Here is a 23,493-nt window from a genome sequence, read left to right on the forward strand (position 1 = left end):
ACTCAATGCAACATACACTCCAAATACCACTCAGTGCCACATAATTACAGGCCGCATAATTACACTGCGCTCAACGCAACATACACTCCAAATACCACTGAGTACCACATAATTACACGCCACATAATTACACTGCGCTCAACGCAACATACACTCCAAATACCACTCAGTGCCACATAAATTCACGCAACATAATTACACTCAAATCAATGCAACATACACTCCAAATACCACTCAGTGCCACATAGTTACACGCCACATAATTACACTGCACTCAATGCAACATACACTCCAAATACCACTCAGTGCCACATAATTACATGCCACATAAATACACTGCACTCAATGCAACACACACTCCACACAATACCACTCAGTGCCACATAAGTATATGCTACATAATTACAATGCAACATACACTCCAAACCATACCACTCAGTGCCACATAATTACACACCACACAATTACACTCTACTGTATACAACATAAACTCCTCATAATACCACTCAGTGCCACATAATTATATGCTACATAATTACACTGTGCTTAACGCAACATACACTCCAAATACCACTCAGTGCCACAAAATTACATGCCACATAAGTACACTGCACTCAATGCATCATACACTCCAAATACCACTCAATACCACATAATCATATGCTACATATTTACATTGCGCTCAACGCAACATACACTCCAAATACCACCCAGTGCCACATAATTCCACGCCACATAATTACTCTATCTATCTATCACCCTCACTCTATCTATCAATCGCCCGCACTCTATTTATTTATAAAGTTTTATATAGCGCAAACTTGATTCTGAAGGATATCAGAGCGCTTTACAATTTGAGGCAAAGGTAACAGATCAGAACCTCACTGGATCTCTTATTACTCTGTTCTCTAGACTAATTATTCTGATGGGCATACCTTCCTATCACTGTCTCTCTGGTGGACATATTGTCCGACATGGTAAATTAGATGGCAATGTTATCTTCTGTTTGAGCCATATACTGCTGAGGTGCACAGCAGAACACCTGAACATCAGAATGCATGTGATGGCAAAATACATTTTACTACTGCAGAGAATTAAGGATACTGTAGACGATTAGAGCATAAAGCAATGAGCTTTGTTTCATAACAGTTTAGAAAAGCTGTATCTTTAGTCCATTTAGTAGGAAACCATGCGTTAAATGAACCTATTAAACCATTTTTAAATGAATTGTGTTGGATTCCCTTTCGGTTTAATAGTAGAAGTGTGTCTTTGTATCACTCAATTGCTCACACAATCAAAAACAGGAGCAAACAAACAAGTCAGTGCCACACAAGAAAAATAATTAGAGCAAATACTTGTTGTGGGAGCAAACTGATTTACCTAGGTCAGTCAGTAAAGCTGCTGTTCCACGAAAGTATACACCGTAAATTACTGTAAGATAATGCCTTGGCACAACTTTTCTGTTAGTGTAGTTGCTGGTGGTTTGTAATCTATCGCCCTCACACTATCTATCTATCTATCACCCTCACTCTGTCTATTGCCCTCACTCTATCTATCTATCGCCCTCACTCTATCAATCTCTCTATCGCCCCTCACTCTATCAATCTATCTATCTATCGCCCTCACTCTATCTATCGCCCTCACTCTATCTATCTGTCTATTGATCGCCCTCTATCTGTTTATCTATCGCCTTCACTCTTATTTATTTATTTATTATAAAGTTTTGTATAGCGCGAACAAGACCCGTAGGTATCAGAGCGCTTAACATGAGGTAGGAAAAGGAAACACTGTTACATATGTATACGTCGTTAGCAAGCAATCGCAGTGAGGTAGATGACATATAAATTCGTAACACATGTGACGTTAGCAAAAGTAAGTAAGCTATGATTAAATAAAATACAAGACATGTATATATAACAAATATGAGGTAGCACGGTATAGGTTCATGTATGAGGTAGCACTGTATAGGTTCATGAAAGATATTGTTCTTCTGTTCTATCTATCGCCCTCACTCTATCTATCGCCCTCACTCACATAATTACACTGCTCTCAATGCAACATACACTCCAAATACCACTCAGTGCCACATAGTTATATGCATCAAAAACTGTGTTTCCAACAGGATGTTGGAAGCATCCCCCGGCGCACACTCTTGTGTGGTTTAGAATACTCCACATAAGACAGTTAATTTGGATAAAAGTTCATAGACGTGTTTATGAAGAAATAATCTTATTTTATATTCATAAGTTCATGTGTTCTTCGTCTTATACATTCATGTATGATATTTCATTCAATCAAAACCATCACTTGTTGAGTCCAATGCATTTCGGGCTTGAATGCCCTTCATCTGGGACAAGTAGTGTAATTCTGTCAAACTCGCATGATTGGCTTTTGTTTTAGAGGTTTAGCGGACGCGCAGCGTCTCCTCGAGGATGTTTCCTCATCTCACGCGAAGCATTCAAGCCCGAAATGCATTGGACTCAACAAGTGATGATTTTGATTAAATGAAATAGCATACATGAATAACATCCTGTTGGAAACACAGTTTTTGATGTTTTGATCGACGTCCATGACAAGAGACGCCACCCAGGCAGCCACCTCATAACTTTAACATTCAAAACTAACGATATAAAAATTCCGGATAAATTTTAGCTGTTCAACTCTCCATCATTTTTGTTACATAGTTATATGCATCATAATTACACTGCACTCAATGCAACATGCACTCCAAACACCGCTCAGTGCCACATAATTACACACCACATAATTACACTCTACTGAATACAACATACACTCCAAACAATACCACTCAGTGCCATATTATTATATGCTACATAATAACACTGCACTCAATGCAACATACACTCCAAATACCACTTAGTGCCACATAACTACACACCACAAAATTACACTCTACTGAATACAACATAGACTCCCCATATTACCACTCAGTGCCACATAATTACACGCCACATAATTACACTCTTCTCAATGCAACCTAAATACACTCCACATAATACCACTCAGTGCCATATAATTACACACCTCATACTTACTCTACTCAATGCAACATAAATACACTTTAGCTATCTGTCTATCTATCTATCACCCTATCTGTCGCCCTCACTCTATCTGTATATCTATCGCACTAACTCTATCTATCGCCCTCACTCTATCTATCTATCTATCTATCTATCTATCTATCGCCCTCACTCTATTTATCGCCCTCACTCTATCTTTCGCCCTCACTCTATCTATCGCCCTCTATCTATCTATTGCCCTCACTCTATGTATCGCCCTCCCTCTATCTATCGCCCTTCCTCTATCTATCTATTGCCCTCACTCTATCTATCTATCTATAGCATCACCACAGCATCACTCAGCACCACCACTGCATCACTCAGGGGCACCACAACATCACTATGCGCTACCACAGCATCACTGAACGCCACAGCATCACTCATCGCCACCACAACATCACTCAGCGCCACCACAGAATCAATCTGTGCAACCATTTAGCAAAAACTGGTTCAAATATGTTCTATCAATGTCTCAAGCTTTATTACAAATTTCACAAAAAGATGTTAATATTTCACTTCTGTTCTTGGATGATTTTCGTCACAATAAAATACACTGAACATAATCTTCACAAAAGTTATTTACAAAAGTTTAAGCTATTGCCATTATAAATTACAATCACTTTTATTTTAGTATTAATTATTAAAAATTAAAAGCCATTGTTATTTGTAATGTCAATACATCTAAGTCACGTAAATACAACACATATTGGATTACAAATGCTATAGGTGTCACATTTGCGAAAGTTATAACTATTGGCATTGTAAATGACAAAGCTATTAATTTCGCTATTTTCAAAACCAACACATAAATAAAAAATGTGTCATTTACAATACCAATAGCTCAAACTTTCCTAATGCGAGACCTATTGCATTGCAAATGCTTGTTGGTTGTTACGAGAGCACACTGCTATACCAGTGTCTCTGTGGTACACGAGTTTTTAACATCTACGCTCGTTTTTCAGAAGCACGTTTTCTCCTTGCTGTCTACGCCCGTAATATATCAGAACACACAAATTCACTTGTTTGCAATTCATGGTGCGCACCATTTTGTGTTCTTCATTCTTGTTTTCTTTAAGAGTCACCTACTACCTTAAAAGCTTTTTCCCTTAGTAAAGCTCATTTACCCCTATCGGGGTTGTTTTTCCAATTGTTATATATTTTTTTAATTCTTAACTCTTTTTGATGCCTTCTTCTTATGTACTGATGTTTTACATTGTATATCCTCTTTAATAAAGCTCTTTAAACTTAAAAAAGAAAAGTCACCTACTAAATTAGGAGCGAAGTCTAGCTGCTCACCTTATCTTAGATATAGCAGTCTTCTTGCTGCTACAGTTAAGCATTCTGTCCTCTTGGATTTCGACATATATTTTCTTTTTCTTTTAATTTCTCAGAAATGTACCCCTGAAGAAGAGCATCCGCTCGAAATGCATCGGGCTATATTTTCAATGGGTTGACCTGCTAACCACCTGTAAAATATGCTAAAATCTGTCCAACCGTTTAATCGGACAGGATTAATATGGATGAATAACCTCGTTTCATATGAAGTAATATGAACACAGTAATTCACGAATAAATCTTGGATTTCCTGGAAGACTATACTCGTTTTTATTGAATTTCTTGAAAAGCGACATTTATCGCTCCAGGAGTGCTTTGGGTTTCTACCCTTCCCAGGGAAGGGTCTTCTGATGGCCCTTCTGGAGTGGACAGGGCCACCTTTAGACCTGGCGGTGCCCAGTGCAAAATCTTTTTTGGCACCCCCCTGCCCCCCTTCCATGGCCTCCTCCTTGGGTTGCCTCACTACCACCCTGCAAAAGTGCCCCTCATCTCTCCATAGACCCTCTCTCACATACATTGTATTTGCTTTAAATGGATGGCTTTACTAATCCTCTCAGCTATACACATAAAATACAGCTCTGTTCTCTGCAGCAGGCACATTCACCCTCTGCGCTACTTTATGGCCAGTCAAAACTGCCACGAGACTAAACTCAGACCTCTCTCTGGAGCAGGAACATCAATCACAAGGGTCATCCTGACATGTTGTGAATGCTGCCGGAAAGCTGGCCACCGTCGTGCCCCACCCCCCTGCGGTCAGTACCTCCCCTCGGGTTCAGCCCAGATGAGGCCGAACCAACCAGTTGCACCGCCCTGCTCACTGTGCGCCTAACGACTGTGTAGGTCTGCTGCCTGGCTCCCGGAAGCGCAGCTCTGGTCAAAGTCTTCAAATTGCATTGAAATATACGTTTACTGCCTGGAACTGCTTCGACGGAGGACGCCGAGTCGCCGCTGTCTATCCGTCCCTCCCGCTGCTCCGCAGGAGTAAGAGTGATCATATATAGCGCCTCCCGCACGCCACGGTTTGTAGCGCCCACCGCACGCTTTGAATGCTGTTCTATTGGAGCTGGTTGTCTTCTGCCCCCTGCTCCTCTCTGGGCCCTACCTTCCTTGGCTGTGTTTGTCGGTGCATCCGCCTGCCTGCTCTCTTCTCCGGGGCTTCCTTCCCAGTCTTACCTGCAGTAGTGGGTCAGTGAGGGCAGTGTATATAGCGCATAGCGCAGAGGACGCAGGTGCTTGGCACTCGTCTGTGGGCTGTGTTTATGGTAGCGCTATGTGCCTGCTGCCGGCTTCTCCAGCTCGTTCTTTTCTTTATTTATAAATTTATTTATTTATGCGATTTTATATAGCGCGAACTTTACCCGAAGGTGTCGGAGCGCTTTACATAAGAACCAGTTGAAAAACATAAGGATTAAGGATTACATGCGTTACATAGAGGATACAAACAGAATTTTTTTTAGCAAATGTACAAGATGAAAAGTCACACAAGGAGGAGATACAAATGGATATACTCTAAGAGTCACATAGAAATGGTAGATAGTACAAAGGTCTACTGCATATACTAGCGATTAGAGTTATCTCTATATACATAGGGAAGGGATACCTACCTACCCGCACCTCTACGGATGTGAGTGAATGAATGCGCGCGTGTGGTCATTTATATAGTGCTTAATGGAGATTTCCCGCCCCAGGCCCCTCATGTGTTGGTTCTCTCTCTAGGACCCATCTCTGAGGCTTCCAGCCCCGCACCATGGCTCTGCCAGCCTCTGCGTGGACCCGATCCCGGGCTGTGGGGCGGTGGAGCATGCCCGCCCAGGGCCCGTGGGCGCGTGCTAGGCAGCCAGGGGCCTATGCCACCGTGGCCGCGGCGCCAGCGGTGTCCGGCACCAAGCGGCTGAAGTCCTTCGATGACCTGCCGGGGCCCAGCCTGGCCGAGTCCTTGTACCGGATCTTCGTCAAAGGCTACGTCCTGCGAACCCACGAGCTGCAGGTAACCAGCCTCTCTTTTGTAAATCACGCCCGAAGCTCCTTCAAGTTTTGAAATCTTGGCGACATCATCAATACATTTGGCCCAATAAGGACTACAGGTCCCACAATGCACTGGTTTGTTACACTAAAGCTAGTAAGCGGAATCACACTGACATCATGTCACAAGGGAGAACTTAGGGGGGCGGCACAGAAATTCAGCTTACTGAGGGCATTAAATGAATGCAACTAAGGTGGACCAAAGATTAATTGCAACACGGCGCCCTAACAGTGAGGTGGGGGAAATTGCTCCGACTAGTAAACGTCATTCTAGTACATGCTGCAAATGCGTTTCAAGGAAAAGGAGGTTGTTTTTATAGCGTGTGTGTTTTTTTTGCCGGAAGCTGTTTCAAGCCCGTCTGCATGTTTTCCTCAATCGGCTGTGGGCAGGGCGAACACCGAACAGAACGAGAGAAGTAAACCGGTGTCACCTGTCCGCGTGTCTGACCGGACCCACAGAAGCTCCTTTCTTGGAAATAAAAGGTTCTGTGTTCCTTACACCGCTTAGAGGCAGAATAACTGGAATAAACGAGCGCTCCTTTTCCCACTGAGGTCGTATTCTTCTATACGCCAGCAGCTTGGGTGCTTTCGGTTTTATGCACGTGTAGCTAGTTTTAGGTTAGGACTGCTGCAAGATCTACTTTCCCTCGCTCCCTCCCGCCTGCAAGCTGACCTAGCATCACCCATAGTGTAAACATGGCTGCACATTCCTGCACAGCCCACGGGTGCCCTCCTCTGAGCTGACCTAGCTTCACCCATAGTGTAATTAAACACGGCTGCACATTCCTGCACAGCTAACGGGTGCCCGCAAGCTGACCTAACTTCATCGTAGAAGTGTAAACACAGCTAAACATTCCGGCATGGATGCCCCACTGTGAGCTGACCTAGCTTCACTCGTAGTGTAAACATGGCTGCACAGCTCAGGGTGCCCTAACGTGAGCTGACCTAGCTTCACCCATAGTGTAAACACGGCTGCACATTCCTGTACAGCCCACGGGTGCCCTCCTCTGAGCTGACCTAGCTTCACCCATAGTGTAATTAAACACGGCTGCACATTCCTGCACAGCTCACGGGTGCCCGCAAGCTGACCTAACTTCATCGTAGTGTAAACACAGCTAAACATTCCGGCATGGATGCCCCACTGTGAGCTGACCTAGCTTCACTCGTAGTGTAAACATGGCTGCACAGCTCACGGGTGCCCTAACGTGAGCTGACCTAGCTTCACCCATAGTGTAAACACGGCTGCACATTCCTGCACAGCCCATGGATGCCCTCCTGTGAGCTGACCTAGCTTCACCCATAGTGTAAACACGGCTGCACATTCCCGCACAGCCCATGGATGCCCTCCTGTGAGCTGACCTAGCTTCACCCAGAGTGTAAACACGGCTGCACATTCCCGCACAGCCCATGGATGCCCTCCTGTGAGCTGACCTAGCTTCACCCAGAGTGTAAACACGGCTGCACATTCCCGCACAGCCCATGGATGCCCTCCTGTGAGCTGACCTAGCTTCACCCAGAGTGTAAACACGGCTGCACATTCCCGCACAGCCCATGGATGCCCTCCTGTGAGCTGACCTAGCTTCACCCAGAGTGTAAACACGGCTGCACATTCCCGCACAGCCCATGGATGCCCTCCTGTGAGCTGACTTTGCTTCACCCATAGTGTAAACACGGCTGCACATTCCCGCACAGCCCATGGATGCCCTCCTGTGAGCTGACCTTGCTTCACCCATAGTGTAAACACGGCTGCACATTCCTGCACAGCCCATGGATGCCCTCCTGTGAGCTGACCTAGCTTCACCCATAGTGTAAACACGGCTTTACATTCCTGCACAGCCCATGGATGCCCTCCTGTGAGCTGACCTAGCTTCACCCAGAGTGTAAACACGGCTGCACATTCCTGCACAGCCCATGGATGCCCTCCTGTGAGCAGACCTAGCTTCACCCAGAGTGTAAACACGGCTGCACATTCCTGCACAGCCCATGGATGCCCTCCTGTGAGCTGACCTAACTTCACCCAGACTGTAAACACGGCTGCACATTCCTGCACAGCCCATGGATGCCCTCCTGTGAGCTGACCTAGCTTCACCCAGAGTGTAAACACGGCTGCACATTCCTGCACAGCCCATGGATGCCCTCCTGTGAGCTGACCTATCTTCACCCAGAGTGTAAACACGGCTGCACATTCCTGCACAGCCCATGGATGCCCTCCTGTGAGCTGACCTATCTTCACCCAGAGTGTAAACACGGCTGCACATTCCTGCACAGCCCATGGATGCCCTCCTGTGAGCTGACCTAGCTTCACCTAGAGTGTAAACACGGCTGCACATTCCTGCACAGCCCATGGATGCCCTCCTGTGAGCTGACCTATCTTCACCCAGAGTGTAAACACGGCTGCACATTCCTGCACAGCCCATGGATGCCCTCCCGTGAGCTGACCTAGCTTCACCCATAGTGTAAACACGGCTGCACAGCCCATGGATGCCCTCCCGTGAGCTGACCTTGCTTCACCCATAGTGTAAACATGGCTGCACATTCCTGCACAGCCCATGGATGCCCTCCCGTGAGCTGACCTTGCTTCACCCATAGTGTAAACACGGCTGCACATTCCTGCACAGCCCATGGATGCCCTCCCGTGAGCAGACCTAGCTTCACCCAGAGTGTAAACACGGCTGCACATTCCTGCACAGCCCATGGATGCCCTCCCGTGAGCTGACCTAGCTTCACCCAGAGTGTAAACACGGCTGCACATTCCTGCACAGCCCATGGATGCCCTCCTGTGAGCTGACCTAGCTTCACCCAGAGTGTAAACACGGCTGCACATTCCTGCACAGCCCATGGATGCCCTCCTGTGAGCTGACCTTGCTTCACCCATAGTGTAAACACGGCTGCACATTCCTGCACAGCCCATGGATGCCCTCCCGTGAGCTGACCTAGCTTCACCCATAGTGTAAACACGGCTGCACAGCCCATGGATGCCCTCCTGTGAGCTGACCTAGCTTCACCCAGAGTGTAAACACGGCTGCACATTCCTGCACAGCCCATGGATGCCCTCCTGTGAGCTGACCTAGCTTCACTCATAGTGTAAACACGGCTGCACATTCCTGCACAGCCATGGATGCCCTCCTGTGAGCAGACCTAGCTTCATCCGTAGTGTAAACACGGCTGCACATTCCTGCACAGCCCATGGATGCCCGCCTGTGAGCTGACCTAGCTTCACTCATAGTGTAAACACGGCTGCACATTCCTGCACAGCCATGGATGCCCTCCTGTGAGCTGACCTACCTTCATCGTAGTGTAAACACGGCTGCACATTCCTGCACAGATGCCCTACCGCGAGCTGACCTAGCTTCATCCGTAGTGTAAACACGGCTGCACAGTGCACAGATGCCTTACCGTGAGCTGACCTTGCTTCATCCGTAGTGTAAACACGGCTGCACAGTGCACAGATGCCTTACCGTCAGCTGACCTTGCTTCATCCGCAGTGTAAACACGGCTGCACAGTACACAGATGCTTTACCGCGAGCTGACCTTGCTTCATCCGTAGTGTAAACACGGCTGCCCAATGCACAGATGCCTTACCGCGAGCTGACCTTGCTTCATCCGTAGTGTAAACACGGCTGCACAGTGCACAGATGCCTTACCGCGAGCTGACCTTGCTTCATCCGTAGTGTAAACACGACTGCACAATGCACACATGCCTTACCGTGAGCTGACCTTGCTTAATCCATAGTGTAAACATGGCTGCACATTCCTGCACGAGTGCCCTACCGCAAGTTAACCTACCTTCATCGTAGTGTCAACACGGCTGCACATTCCTGCACAGATGCCCTACCGCAAGCTGACCTAGCTTCATCTGTAGTGTAAACACGGCTGCACAGCCCATGGATGCCCTCCTGTGAGCTGACCTTGCTTCACCCATAGTGTAAACACGGCTGCACATTCCTGAACGAGTGCCCTGCCACAAGTTAACCTACCTTCACCGTAGTGTAAACACGGCTGCCCTAATGGGAGCTGACCTACCTTCACCCGTAGTGTTAACATTCCTGCATAGCGCACTGATGCCCTACCGCGAGCTGACCTAGCTTCACTCTAGTGTAAACACGGCTGCTAATTCCTGCACAGCGCATGGGTTCCCAACTGCCACTGACCTAGCCTCAGCCTAGTGTAAACATGGCTGCATAGCACAACCAGTGCCCTACCACGAGCTGACCTAGCTTCACCCATAGTGTAAACACAGCTAAACATTCCTACACAGCGCACAGATGCCCTACCACAAGCTGACCGAGCTTCAACCGTAGTGTAAACATTCCTGCATGGCACACTGATGCCCTACAGCGAGCTGACCTAGCTTCACCCTAGTGTAAACATGGTTGCACAGTGCACCGGTGCCCTACCATGAGCTGACCTAGCATCACCCGTAGTGTAAACATGGCTGAACAGCGCAGGAGATCTCTACCGCGAGTTGACCCAGCTTAACCCATAGTGTAAACATAGCTACACAACGCACCATTGCCCTACCGTGAGCTGACCAAGCTTCCCGCATAGTGTAAACGCAGCTAAACATACCTGCACAGGTGCCCTACCGCAAGCTGACCTAGCGTCTCCTGTAGTGTAAACACAGCTGCACAGCACACGGGCGCCCTACCGCAAGCTGACCTAGCTTCATCCGTAGTGCAAACATGGCTGAACAGCGCATGGATGCCCTACCCCATGCTAACTGACCTATTTATTTATTTATTTATTATAGTGTTTTGCATAGCACAAACAAGACCCGTGGGTATCAGAGCGCTTAACATCGAGGTAGGTTACAGACTGACAATATAATATCAATTATAAAAACAAACAGATATGAGGTAGAAGAAAATATGGCTATGAGGGGGTGACTAAATATATATATTCCTAACGCATGTGCAATTAGCATTAAGAGGTGAGTAAGGCTTAGCTTATGTCACGGTCCATATAGACAAACAAGGTGAGGTAGAGGTTATATAGTTTTGGCTGTGAAAAACAGTTATAAGTTCACATAGACATGAGGTAGCGATAAGGATACAGCCGCGGCTTGTGCGTGGAGTCAGTCACTTGTCAATGATTAATCTTCATAATATTCATGACGAGGACCACCCTTCTGCTGACGTAAATATTCATACCAGCGATCTGTCGGCTTCCCTATGCAGGGTATTTACTCATCATAAGGCTCTTCAATTCCCGTTTGAATGTTACAATATTTTGAATCTTCCTAATGCTTGGAGGGAGTGAGTTCCAGACTCTGGGGGCAGCTTCAGAGAACGCTCGGTCATAAGTCTTTTTCTTTCGGAAAATGGCTGGCCGCAACAGCAGTTCCTTGGCGCTTCTAGTTGGTCTGTTACCTCCCGATAGCTTAATTTTCTTGGCTAGGTATCTTGGCGTGTTATAGTGAACTGCTTTGTGGGTAATACATGCTATCTTCATTTGAATTCTGGCCTCATAAGGTAGCCAGTTTAGTGCTTTCAGGTGAGGAGATATATGATCAAATTTCCTAGATCCAGTGATGAGTCTTGCCGCTGCGCTTAGACAAGCTTTTAGTGGTGCTGTGGATGTTTTAGGTGCCAGCTAATGTGGAGCAACCATATTCGATCCTAGAGATAACTAAGGATTGTATAGCCAGTTTTAGATCCGCCTCTGAGATGAATGGTTTTAATTTTCTTAAGTAGTTCAAGTGGAAGCGGGCACTTTTAGCCATTGAATTAATGTGGGCTTTCATGTCAAGGTTCTCATCTAACGTGATTCCTAGTGATTTAGCTGAGTTGACTAGGGTTGGGGTGCAATTTAGCGCAGTCACCAATTTGGTCCATTCCTTTACTTCAGAGTGGCTCCTTGGAGGTGAAATTAGCAAGAATTCTGTTTTATGGGCATTTAGTTTCAGATGATTAGTAGTTAACCATTGCAAAGCCATCTTTAGTGTCTCATTCATTAGATCAATGTCATCAAGGGAGGTGATCTTTAAGTATATTTGCGTGTCGTCTGCATACATGTGATAGGATATCTGTGATTTTCGAAGAATATCTGTAAGAGGTTCGACGTACAAGTTGAATACATCTGGGGATAGCGTTGAACCTTGCGTGACCCCAATTGCGTTAGGGCAAGGGGGTGAGATTGCTTGGTTAACCAGGAACCGTTGTGTTCTGTTCCGTAGGAAAGAATTGAACCATTTCAGCACATTTCCGGACAATCCCATCCTGTCCTGTAGCCTGGTCAATAGTGCTTCGTGATTTACCGTGTCAAATGCCGATGACAGGTCTAGGAGAATCAGTAGGCATGCTTGATTTTGGTCTAGGGCTTGTAGCGCGTCATCGACAATATGCAGGATCGCTGTTTCCGTGCTATGCCCTGCTCTGAATCCTGATTGGCATTCGTCTAGTAAGGAGAACTTGGTGATGTGTTGACTCAGTTGGCTCTGCACGCATTTCTCAATTAGTTTAGCCAGTAAAGGGATGTTGGTCACTGGTCGATAGTTATTCGGATCTGTTGCATCCGCTGTCGGTTTTTTGATTATTGGCACTACTTGACCTGTTTTTAGGCAGTCAGGGAGGATCCCTTGTGCAAGTGAAGCGTTTATTATTTTGGTCCAGATTGGAACCACAATGTGGCTGATTTCTCTTACACACTTTGCAGGTAAAGGGTCATGATAGTGGTTCGGTCTGATTTCCGATAGCGTTTTGGCGATCTTGTCCTGGTCATATAATTCAAATGTGTCCCAATTTGCTTTATTTTTTGTCTTAATACACTCTGTCATGAAGGCCTCGCTCGTAGGCAAAGGTTGGGTCGGAAGGTTAGCCGCGGCGCTTGTGAGCTCTACCTCTAGCGATTTGGTCTTCTCCGTGAAAAATGTGGAGAATTCCTCGCAGCTTAAGGGAGTTTTTAAGTTCTCTTGAACCGATTTGGCTAGTTTATTTGATTGTTGCTTTAAGATCTCGAAGAATTTTCGTGGTCTGTTTTTGGCATTGTCAAGTTCTGCTCTTATAAATTCTTTTTTGGAATTGATTATCTTTTTGTTATATTGGTTTCTGATTTTTCTGAAGGCTTTCAGCTCTGGGGAGGAGGGGTGTTGTCTCCATTTTCTTTCGGCCATTCTCAGTTTGCGCCTGTCTTCATTCAGTGACCCACTAAACCAAGGATTTTTTGGCTTCTCTGTGACTCTTTTCAGTTTTAGTGGCATGGTGTCATTGACGATATTTCCGATTGAGGTTATGTAGTGATCAGCCAGCTCATTTACATTCTGCATGTTGTTAGGTGGCTTTAGGTCTCTCTCGCAGCTTTCAACCAATAGCTCAATATTCGCCTCTTTTGTATCTCGGATCGATTTTTTGAACTTGAGGGGTTGCACAGTCCTACCCATTTTCACTGTGGGTACCGCGAATGTTATGGCGTGATGATCAGACCAATCACACGGATCTATAGCGAGGATTGATGTCTCTTTGTTTCTTGAAATAATCCAGTCTAAGGTCGCTCCTTGCGAGTGTAGGTTGGGTGCATGCTTGTGTGAGGTTTAGCTCAGCGAGGAAATCTTTAAGCGAGTTAACCAGTTTGTCATTGCCGTCGTCCCAGTGTAAGTTAAAGTCTCCTAGGAATATGTTGTTGGCATCGGAGATAGAGTTGGCCGTTATGATCTCTATTAGTTGCTCTGTGAACTTTGCGTTATCTCCTGGTGGGTGGTAAAACGCATGCAGGTTGCATCTTTGATTACTTGATGATCTTATATTAAGACCAAGGTATTCACAAGATTCTAGGGGGTCGGCTTGGATTTGGTTGACCTCTATCTCTGATCGATGAATGCAGGCTATACCTCCTCCTACTTTTCTTAGTCTATCTAATCTCACAATGTTATATTGAGGTGGTACTAAGAGATCAATGGTAGGAGATGATGATTCACTTAGCCAGGTTTCCGTGAGGATTGCCAGGTCAATTTCCTTGTTGATGAGGAGGGCTGCTATGTCTGATGCATGTTTGGTTGCCGAACGACAATTAAGTAAAAGGCAATTCAAGGGTTTCTCTGAGTTAATGAGGTTCCCATTTTCGGATTCGGTTGCTGTTAACTGGATATGTTGTAAGTTGAGGTGGATTGCTTTCCTGTCATTCTTTCTGGATGTTCTATTCGAGTCAATTGGTACTGTTTTGATTCTCTCCTCTCTCCCCCGGGCCGGTTGTTCATAGGTTCGGAGTAAGGCAAGGGTTTCTTCATTTGACAAGGGATTTATCCTGTCTGGTCTGTTGAGCCTGTTTTTTAGGGGCAAGGCCATCTCGTGATTCTTTCTTTGTGCGGAGAGTACTAGATTCTGGATATGCGAGACCTTGGAGTGCGTGCTTACCGTCATCTCCCAAATTTTTTCAATTGCTTGTGAAATTTTCATCGAGTCTTGTGCCAGGTTGCCTACTAGTTTCTGGAGCTCCTTAATTTCTTTCTGGTGTCGGGGTGATTTCTTAGGGAAGATTAACCTGTCTTCACCCGTACAGTAAACATGGCTGCACAGCACACAGGTGCCCTACCGCGAGCTGACCAAGCTTCACCCTAGTGTAAACTTTCCTGCATAGCACACAGATGCCCTACCGCGAGCTGACCTAGCTTCACTCTAGTGTAAACAGTGCTGCACAGCGATCGGGTGCCCTACCGCGAGCTGACTTGGCTTCACCCTAGTGTAAACATGGCTGCCCAGGGCACGGGTGCCCTACCGCGAGCTGACCTAGCTTCACCCATAGTGTAAACATTCCTGCATAGCACACAGATGCCCTACAGCGAGCTGAGGTAGCTTCACCCGTAGTGTAAACACGGCTGCACAGCACACGGATGCCCTACAGGGAGATGATGTAGCTTCACCTGTAGTGTAAACACGGCTGCACAGAGCACGGCTGCCCTACCACGAGCTGACCCAGCTTCACCCTAGTGTAAACACGGCTGCACAGCGCAGGAGTGCCCTAACGCGAGTTGACACAGCTTCACCCGTAGTGAAAACATAGCAAAACATACCTGCACAGCGCACCGGTGCCCTACCACAAGCTGACCTAGCTTCACCCATAATGTAAACACAGCTAAACATACCTGCACAGCGCACAGATGCCCTTCCACAAGCTGACCTAGCTTCACCCATAATGTAAACACAGCTAAACATACCTGCACAGCGCCGAGGTGCCCTACTACAAGCTGACCTAGCTTCACCCGTAGTGTAAACAGGACTGCACAGCGCACGGGTGCCCTACCCCCAGCTGACTTAGCTTCACCCATAGTGTAAACACAGCTGCTCAGTGCCCGGATGCCCTAATGTGATCCGACCCAGCTTCACCGTAGTGTAACCACGGCTGCACATTCCTTTACAGCACGGGTGCTCTAAGGGGAGCTAACCTACCTTTACCCGTAGTGTAAACATTCCTGCATAGCTCACTGATGCCCTACCGCGAGCTGACCTAGGTTCACCCTAGTGTAAACACGGCTGCACAGCGCACGGGTGCCTACCACGAACTCACCTAGCTTCACCCTAGTGTAAACACGGCTGCTTATTCCTGCACAGCGCATGGGTTCCCAAAGGCAGCTGACCTAGCCTCACCCTTGTTTAAACACGGCTGCATAGCACAACCTGTACCCTACAGCAAGCTGACCTAGCTTCACCCATAGTATAAACACAGCTAAACATTCCTACACAGCGCACAGGTGCCATACCGCAAGCTGACCCAGCTTCACCCATAGTGTAAACATTCCTGCATAGCGCACTGATGCCCTACCACGAGCTAACCTAGCTTCAACCTAGTGTAAATACGGCTCCACAGTGCACCGGTGCCCTACCTCGAGCTGACCTAGCTTCACCCGCAGTGTAAATATTCCTGCATAGCGCACCAATGCCCTACCGCGAGCTGACCTCGCTTCACCCATAGTGTAAACACAGCTGCACAGCGTCGGATGCCCTACCGCGAGCTGACCTAGCTTCACCCTAGTGTAAACATGGCTGCACATTCCTGCAGAGCGCACAGGTGCCCTAGCGCAAGCTGACTTAGCTTCATCCGTAGTGTAAACACAGCTAAACATTCCGACATGGATGCCCCACTGTGAGCTGACCCAGCTTCACTCGTAGTGTAAACAAGGCTGCACAGCTTACGGGTGCCCTAACGTGAGCTGACCTAACTTCACCCGTAGTCTAAACACGGCTGCACATTCCTTTACGGATGCCCTAGCGTAAGCTAACCTAGCTTCCTGCACGGGTGCCCTACTGCAAGCTGACCTAGCTTCACCCGTAGTATAAATACAGCAAAACATATCTGCACAGCTCACGGATGCCCTACAGCGAGCTCACCTAGCATCACCTGTAGTGAAAACATGGCTGCACAGCATACAGGTGCCCAACCGCAAGCTGAACTAGCTTAGCCCGTAGTGTAAACACAGCTGGCTTGACAGGTGATGCAGGAGCAACAGATCTTCTTCACTTACTTCGACATCAGTGGCCAGTAAAAGGGGTGTCCCTGGTCTTGATCTGCCCCAAATGTCCAGCCAAGTGGATATTGTTAGATCAGTCAACCTTATGGTGGTCTTCCCCCAACCCCCCAAACGCTTTGCCTTCCTCCTCCATTTTTGCTGATCTTGTTGTTGGTGGTTTTGGGACTCTACCCACTTTGGCATATTTAATTTACTTGTAAGTTCCTAGTACATGTAAGTCCCCTGTAAATTAAATGCTATTAGTGAGTAAGTAAGTTTATTGGCATAGTTAATTAAAACCATTGCAAAAGGTTACACTATAAAATTCATAATCCATGGTTAAAAACATTTTAAGAATTGGAATAAAATACTGCATTGTGATAATACATGGTCAAAATTTAAATTTTAAATGTAAATTAAATGCTATTAGTGGGCCTGCAGCACTGATTGTGCCATCCACTTATGTAGCCCTTTAAATAAGTCTCAGGCCTGCCATTGCAGCCTGTGTGTGCAGTTTCAAACTTCCATGTATACCTGGCAATCTAAAGCTTTTGCCTGCATCACGTCGGCTGTGTAACTTTCGCCTGCATCGTCTTTGACTTGCAGTTCAGTCTTCTCATCACTGGGGACGAGGGGGACACCATGTTCAACATGCTCACATCATACGCACGCATCGCGTTCAACAGGATCACACATTGCGCCATCTTGGGAGTCCGCTCTCCAGTCTCCAGTTTCTTCTCCTGTGCACTGCTTCTGTTTCTAACACCGATGCGCACAGCTTATACAAAGCAAATGTATTGTACGCAGTCGTGTGCACATGGCTTATACAAAGCAAATGTATTGTACGCAGTTGTGTGCACATGGCTTATACAAAGCAAATGTATTGTACGCAGTTGTGTGTGCATGGCTTATACAAAGCAAATGTATTGTACGTAGTTGTGTGCGCATGGCTTATACAAAGCAAATGTATTGTACGCAGTTGTGTGCACATGGCTTATACAAAGCAAATGTATTGTACGCAGTTGTGTGCACATGGCTTATACAAAGCAAATGTATTGTACGCAGTTGTGTGCGCATGGCTTATACAAAGCAAATGTATTGTACGCAGTTGTGTGTGCATGGCTTATACAAAGCAAATGTATTGTACGCAGTTGTGTGCACATGGCTTAGACAAAGCAAATGTATTGTACGCAGTTGTGCGCGGCTTGAATTAATGATGCCAATGCGCAGGATTTGTTAAGATGCGTATCCAAGGCCAAAGGTTGAGGTTGAAACACACTTTGGAGTACAGTAGCTTATTCATATTTTTTTTTTCATGCGCACAGCATCTTTCTCGCTGATGCACACAGCTATTTGACTAACTTTTGTACATTATAAGTTGTATCTAGCTGCTGATGTACACAGCATTCATAGACTAAAGCATGTATTGTGTTTAACAAAATAAATTGTTATTTCTTTGACATATTTATTGTAGAAAACGTAGTCTGGACCTTTTTACAGTGTAAGAGTGATTTCCCACCCCCGCCCCCACCTTGGGAAAGATGGAAAGAAGAGTTTCTTACTTATATGAAGGCTGTAGCTGGGGATTCATTGTTTAGGATCTGAGGGTCAGTTAGTTTTCAGAACGTTGCCTCCTGTAGCATCTCAAGGTAACAGCAAGCAAAATGCTTTTGAGAAAGCACTTTTAAGGATGGAACTGATGTTTAAACTTTCATCTAACCTTGCGCTTAATAGATTCAAATTCTACACGAGAGCTCAAAGAGATGGAGAGAATTTTGATAATTATTTAACAGTGTTACGTGGTTTGGCTGCACGTTGTAGCTTTGGTGCGTTAAAATAAATAAGAGATCAAATTATTGTTAATGTTAAGAATAAAAAGGTGCAATAATGTCTGTGGGTGATGGGAGATCCAAATTCGCAGGACACTATTTCACTGCAAAGGCCATAGAGCAATCTGAAATTTGGATGAGGTCTGTAAAAGATGCTACTTCTAAGAAGGCAAATCCTACTGATGAAGTGTGTATCGTTAGTAATAACTAGGGCAGTCCAGTACCTGCAGGAGAGAAGTATGACATGACTTACAAAGGTATGGCAGTCCTAACTACATTGCTTCATCACCCTTGGAAAGAAATGTAGCAATCGCAAATGCAAGGGACACTTTTCACGAGTATGCAATGAGGGGGAGAAGAAGGGAACTACCACTGCCGGTAGAAAAATGGAAACTACCAAATAATCTGCTTGTGTGAAGTGAGGATCAGATACTGACATAGAGAAAGGTGTAGTGTTATCCCTTAATAACCAGAAGGGGGAAAAGGAAGTGGGTAAACAACCCAAGTGCAAGGTTCACGTACTGAATAGAGAATTAGAATTTACGGCTGACTCAGGTACGCCGTGGACGAAAGTTACTGCAGAGTATTTTATGGAGAGGTTTGATAGCGTCAGGGGTTTGGGGAATTTAGAAGAATCAGACATTATGGGGCAAAGCTTTGATGGAGCTGTTTTTGATACGGAAGTGGATGTGTAGTTTAAAGGTAGGGAAGCTTGCATTAAACTTTATGTAGCAAAGAGAGGAGTGAATGTTTTAGGGTGGTAGGACCAGTGGAAACTGGGATGATTCTAAATACACGCAGAAGGGAGTATTTTTTATCTGTTGGTGTTTCAAAAGAATTTGAAGGATTCATGTCAGTTTCCTTGTATATTTTCGGAGAAGTTGGCAAAGTTGCAAGAATACTTCCACAGCATCAAACTCTGGAGCGGGGCGAGTCCGGTTAAACGAGCTGAGAGGAGTACCCATTAATGTATACAAAGGGCTCACTATTGTACTCCAGAACATGTTGAATTGTAGTGTAGTTCCTATATTCCCAATAGGCTCTGCGCATTGGAATAATATATTCAGTAGTGTAGACGTAGGACTGAGGTTAACTAGGTCTTTACTGACTATATTAGACTTAAGGTTTGCCAGCTAGCTCAGAGGTCACTAGAAACTTTCTCGAATGTTCAAGAAGGAATTAACTTTCCTGATTAGACAAGAAGGGATTAGCTTCCGGCAACCATATAACATGACAACTTTGCTCCCTCAGAATAAGAGTGTATCTCTAGAGTTGTGTGAAAACAATAGACAGCTATTTCACTCAGTCAAGTGTGCATACTTAGTTTCACCAGAGTGCAGAGAAAAGAGAGACGGGCGTTTTCAATAAAAGATGTTATTTATTGAGCAGTCTTCTTTCTCATGCAAGAGAAATGAATTGCCACAATTGCAATACTCATAGTAAAGTAAAGTGCGTACAGTAAAAGGAGGATTATAAAATAATACTGGAAAAGCATTGATATGGTTTCTTAGCCATATGATACTTTAAAATAGATAAAATAAATATACATTGACTAACGTACTCAACTGGTGCTTCTAAATACGCCTACCCCGGTGTACCTGACCTAAGCCTAATACGTGGGAAGGAGTAAATAAGTAGCAGTTTAAGCTAAGTTTGTTTTTTGCCAAGAATCTGACTCAAGAATTCTCTGTAAGGGTTTAGTCCGCTCCGTACCTGGGTATTTAGAAAGCAGGAGGTCTTGTATCTCTCTCTCAGGACTCGATATCCCAGTAACCCGCGAAGGTATCTGGAAACACCAGGGCTGGATTTCTCGGCAGGAGAAAAGACAGCGTCTCTCTCAGTGCGTCAAAAAGGGAGGGGCAGCGTCCGTGGGCTCTCGCATCAGCTGGGCTCTCGGGCAAGTAGATCGCTGCTCCAAAACCACCACCGTGTGTTTGCTTTAAGGCAACGTTGGTATATTTATACCTGAAAGGTGCCGGGTTTGACGTAAGGTTGGACATAAGACGTCAATAAAGATGTCACTAAGAACTGGCCGTTCTTACAGTGCTTAACAGGAGTTCTAGGACGAAATCAAAACAAAAGCAAGGGGGATTTCCCAGGTTGCTGGAGGTTTGGTTTGTTTAGAGAACTCGTTGTGCTTTCTAGGAGGCCGGGGAAGTAGCCTTGCTTAATGTGACTGCATGAGCTACGACTAATATGGATATGATTCCTTATGCCGTGTGGGCGTGGGAGTAGGGACGACCGTGACACCAGGTAGTGAGGGTAAAGAGGGTTTTATTTTTATAGTTCTTTTGTACATAAAAGTCTTTCACCTCCGCTGGGTCAATCGATCTTGGGAGAATGCGCTTGGGTCCGTGGCGGTGGTCTTCTCCCGTCTGTTGGTGGGGCTTCGGTGGGTCGCCTCTTTGGATAACACCAGCTTCGTGACATGCAAGAGACCAACAAGAGGAAGGCCGTTAGTTCAAGTCCTCGAGAGGAGGTGCACCTAGAGGGACCGGGTAATGTGAGGGCAGACCCAGTGTAACGTGCTCAATCCTTACACAGTGCACGGTGAACGAAAGGGGGGGGTTGGAGGTGAGGTACAGGGGAGGAAAAGGGAAATGGAAGGGAAGGGAAAAACAACAGAGTTGAGGGACGAACCGGGACTTTATACACTATTCACACTCGAGCACTCCGGCTCCCCACCCAGGCTGCCCAACGCCGCCGTACCTGTGACAGCCACACTCCTCCCTCGGGAGTGTGGCACGGCGGTTCACGGGGTCATTGGCCTCCTGGCTTTCCTCCTTTCTCCGGCTCTCCGTCTTCTCCGCAATTCTCCTTCGGGATGTCTTTATCTTCGTCTCCTCCGATTCCTCTGCTTTGCTCCGTGGTTGCTTCCGCCTTCCACTCCTCCGGGGTGATCACACACCACGCGTACATCACTTCCCGTCTTTTGTCCAATCCGGTCTCGCTGACGTCCTTCGGGGGCGGTTCCTCCTCCTCAGATACGAACGCCCAGTTAAAGGAGCCGCTATGTTCTTCCTCGTCGTCATGGCCGATCGGACCGTCCTTCCACTGGTCAGTCTGTAAAGAGGGAGGCGATGTATGGTCAGCAGGGCAAGGACTCCACCATTCCCGAGGGATACGCCTTCCTACCTCGTTACACCCCTCCCCCCCTGGATTCGCCCGATCGGGGAGAATAGGCATCCTGGAAAGGAAATCTGCATTCCCGTTGTCGATTCCTTTCCTGTGTATCACCGTGAAGGCAAAAGGTTGTAGGAATAGAAACCATCGTAGGATTCTAGCATTCTGGGACCGGTTTCTGTGCATCCATTGAAGAGGGGCATGATCAGAGAAGAGGACGAAGGCCTTTCCCTCCAGGTAGTACCGCAGTTTATCGACAGCCCAGCGGATTGCCAGGCACTCTTTCTCCACCGTGGGATACTTGCGTTCCCTTGGGTGGAGTTTCCTACTCACATAGAGTATAGGGTGTTCGGCTCCGTCTTCCCCTTCCTGGGATAGTACTGCCCCGATGCCAGTGTCCGAGGCATCCGTAGCTAGGGAAAAAGGTTTCTCAAAGTCTGGAGGAATCAGGACCGGGCTTGTAGTGATAGCACTCTTTAGGGCGTGGAAGGCTGTAAAGGCCTCCTCGGAGGGGGGTCTCGGAAGGGTGTTTCTGATATTTTTCCGTAGGAGGTCTGTTAGGGGATTAGAGAGGTCAGTAAAATTCCTGATAAAGCGTCTATAATACCCGATGAGGCCCAGGAATGCCCTCAGTTCCCTCTTGGTCGACGGGAATGGAGTCTCGGTTATGGCTCTGATCTTCTCCTCCTGAGGGGCTATAACACCTTCCCCTAGCATAAACCCCAGGTACTTTACTTTGGGAAAAGCCGCTCTTGATTTCCTCGCATTGACATGCAGTCCTGCTGCCTGTAGGGCGGTTAGGACTCTGGTTATGTGTCCCAAGTGTTCTTCCCATGATGTACTAAAGACGACTATATCATCCAGGTACACTGAGCTGTATTGTGAGTGGGGAGCTAACACCCAGTTCATTAATCGCTGAAATGTAGCCGGGGCTCCATGTAGCCCGAAAGGGAGAACGTTAAACTCAAAGAGCCCATCCTCCGTTGCGAAGGCTGTTTTGTGTCGGTCCCCCTCCCTTAGGGGCACCTGCCAATACCCTTTGGTCAGGTCAAATGTCGTGATATATCGAGCTTCCCCTATCCGTTCAATTAACTCATCCACCCGTGGTATGGGGAATGCGTCAAAGGACGAGATGGCGTTCAGGGCCCGAAAGTCCATACAAAAATGAGTCGACCCGTCGGGTTTTGGAACCATGACTATGGGTGATGCCCAGTTACTCTTTGACGGTCTTATTACTCCTAGCCTGAGCATGTCCTGTACCTCCTTCCTCACATCGGCCCTCTTGGCTGCTAGAATGCGATATGCCCTCTGTTTAACTACCTGCCCTTCTTTTGTATTTATTTGGTGCTCCGCCATATGTGTACACCCCGGGGTGTCCGAAAATAACGGGGAGAAAGGGTGTAGTGTCTTCAACAGCTCCTGTCTTTCTGTCTCAGTGAACTCTGTGTTCACAGGAAGGTGTTCCAAGGTCGACCGGGTGTTACTGGATGGAAGCGCTAGATTGGCCGGTCTAGGGGGTGGTCCTATCCACCGTTTGAGGAGATTAATGTGGAAGGTTTGTCTCCTGGTAGGGGACATTTGTAACCGATAAGTCGTCCGCCCAAAGGTGTCTATGACCTTGTAGGGCCCCTTCCACTCACTCCTGAACTTTTGGGCGGAAGAAGGT

At 46.6% G+C, this 23,493-nt stretch overlaps 1 protein-coding gene across 1 annotated transcript in view; it reads left to right on the top strand.

Annotated features, from left to right (window-relative positions):
- The first annotated feature begins 5,183 nt into the window (after window positions 1-5,183).
- The window catches only part of LOC144822104 (sterol 26-hydroxylase, mitochondrial-like), a 183,544-nt gene continuing 165,234 nt past the window's right edge, over window positions 5,184-23,493 (top strand). Inside the window, exons 1-2 of the mRNA XM_078679229.1 lie at window positions 5,184-5,396; window positions 6,132-6,402. Coding sequence (XP_078535355.1) covers window positions 6,163-6,402 — 240 coding nt within the window. The 5' untranslated portion in view covers window positions 5,184-5,396; window positions 6,132-6,162. The remainder of the gene's footprint in view (window positions 5,397-6,131; window positions 6,403-23,493) is intronic.

The sequence above is a fragment of the Lissotriton helveticus genome, chromosome 3_1 (assembly GCF_964261635.1).
Source record: "Lissotriton helveticus chromosome 3_1, aLisHel1.1, whole genome shotgun sequence".
NCBI classification, from domain to species: Eukaryota; Metazoa; Chordata; class Amphibia; order Caudata; family Salamandridae; genus Lissotriton; species Lissotriton helveticus.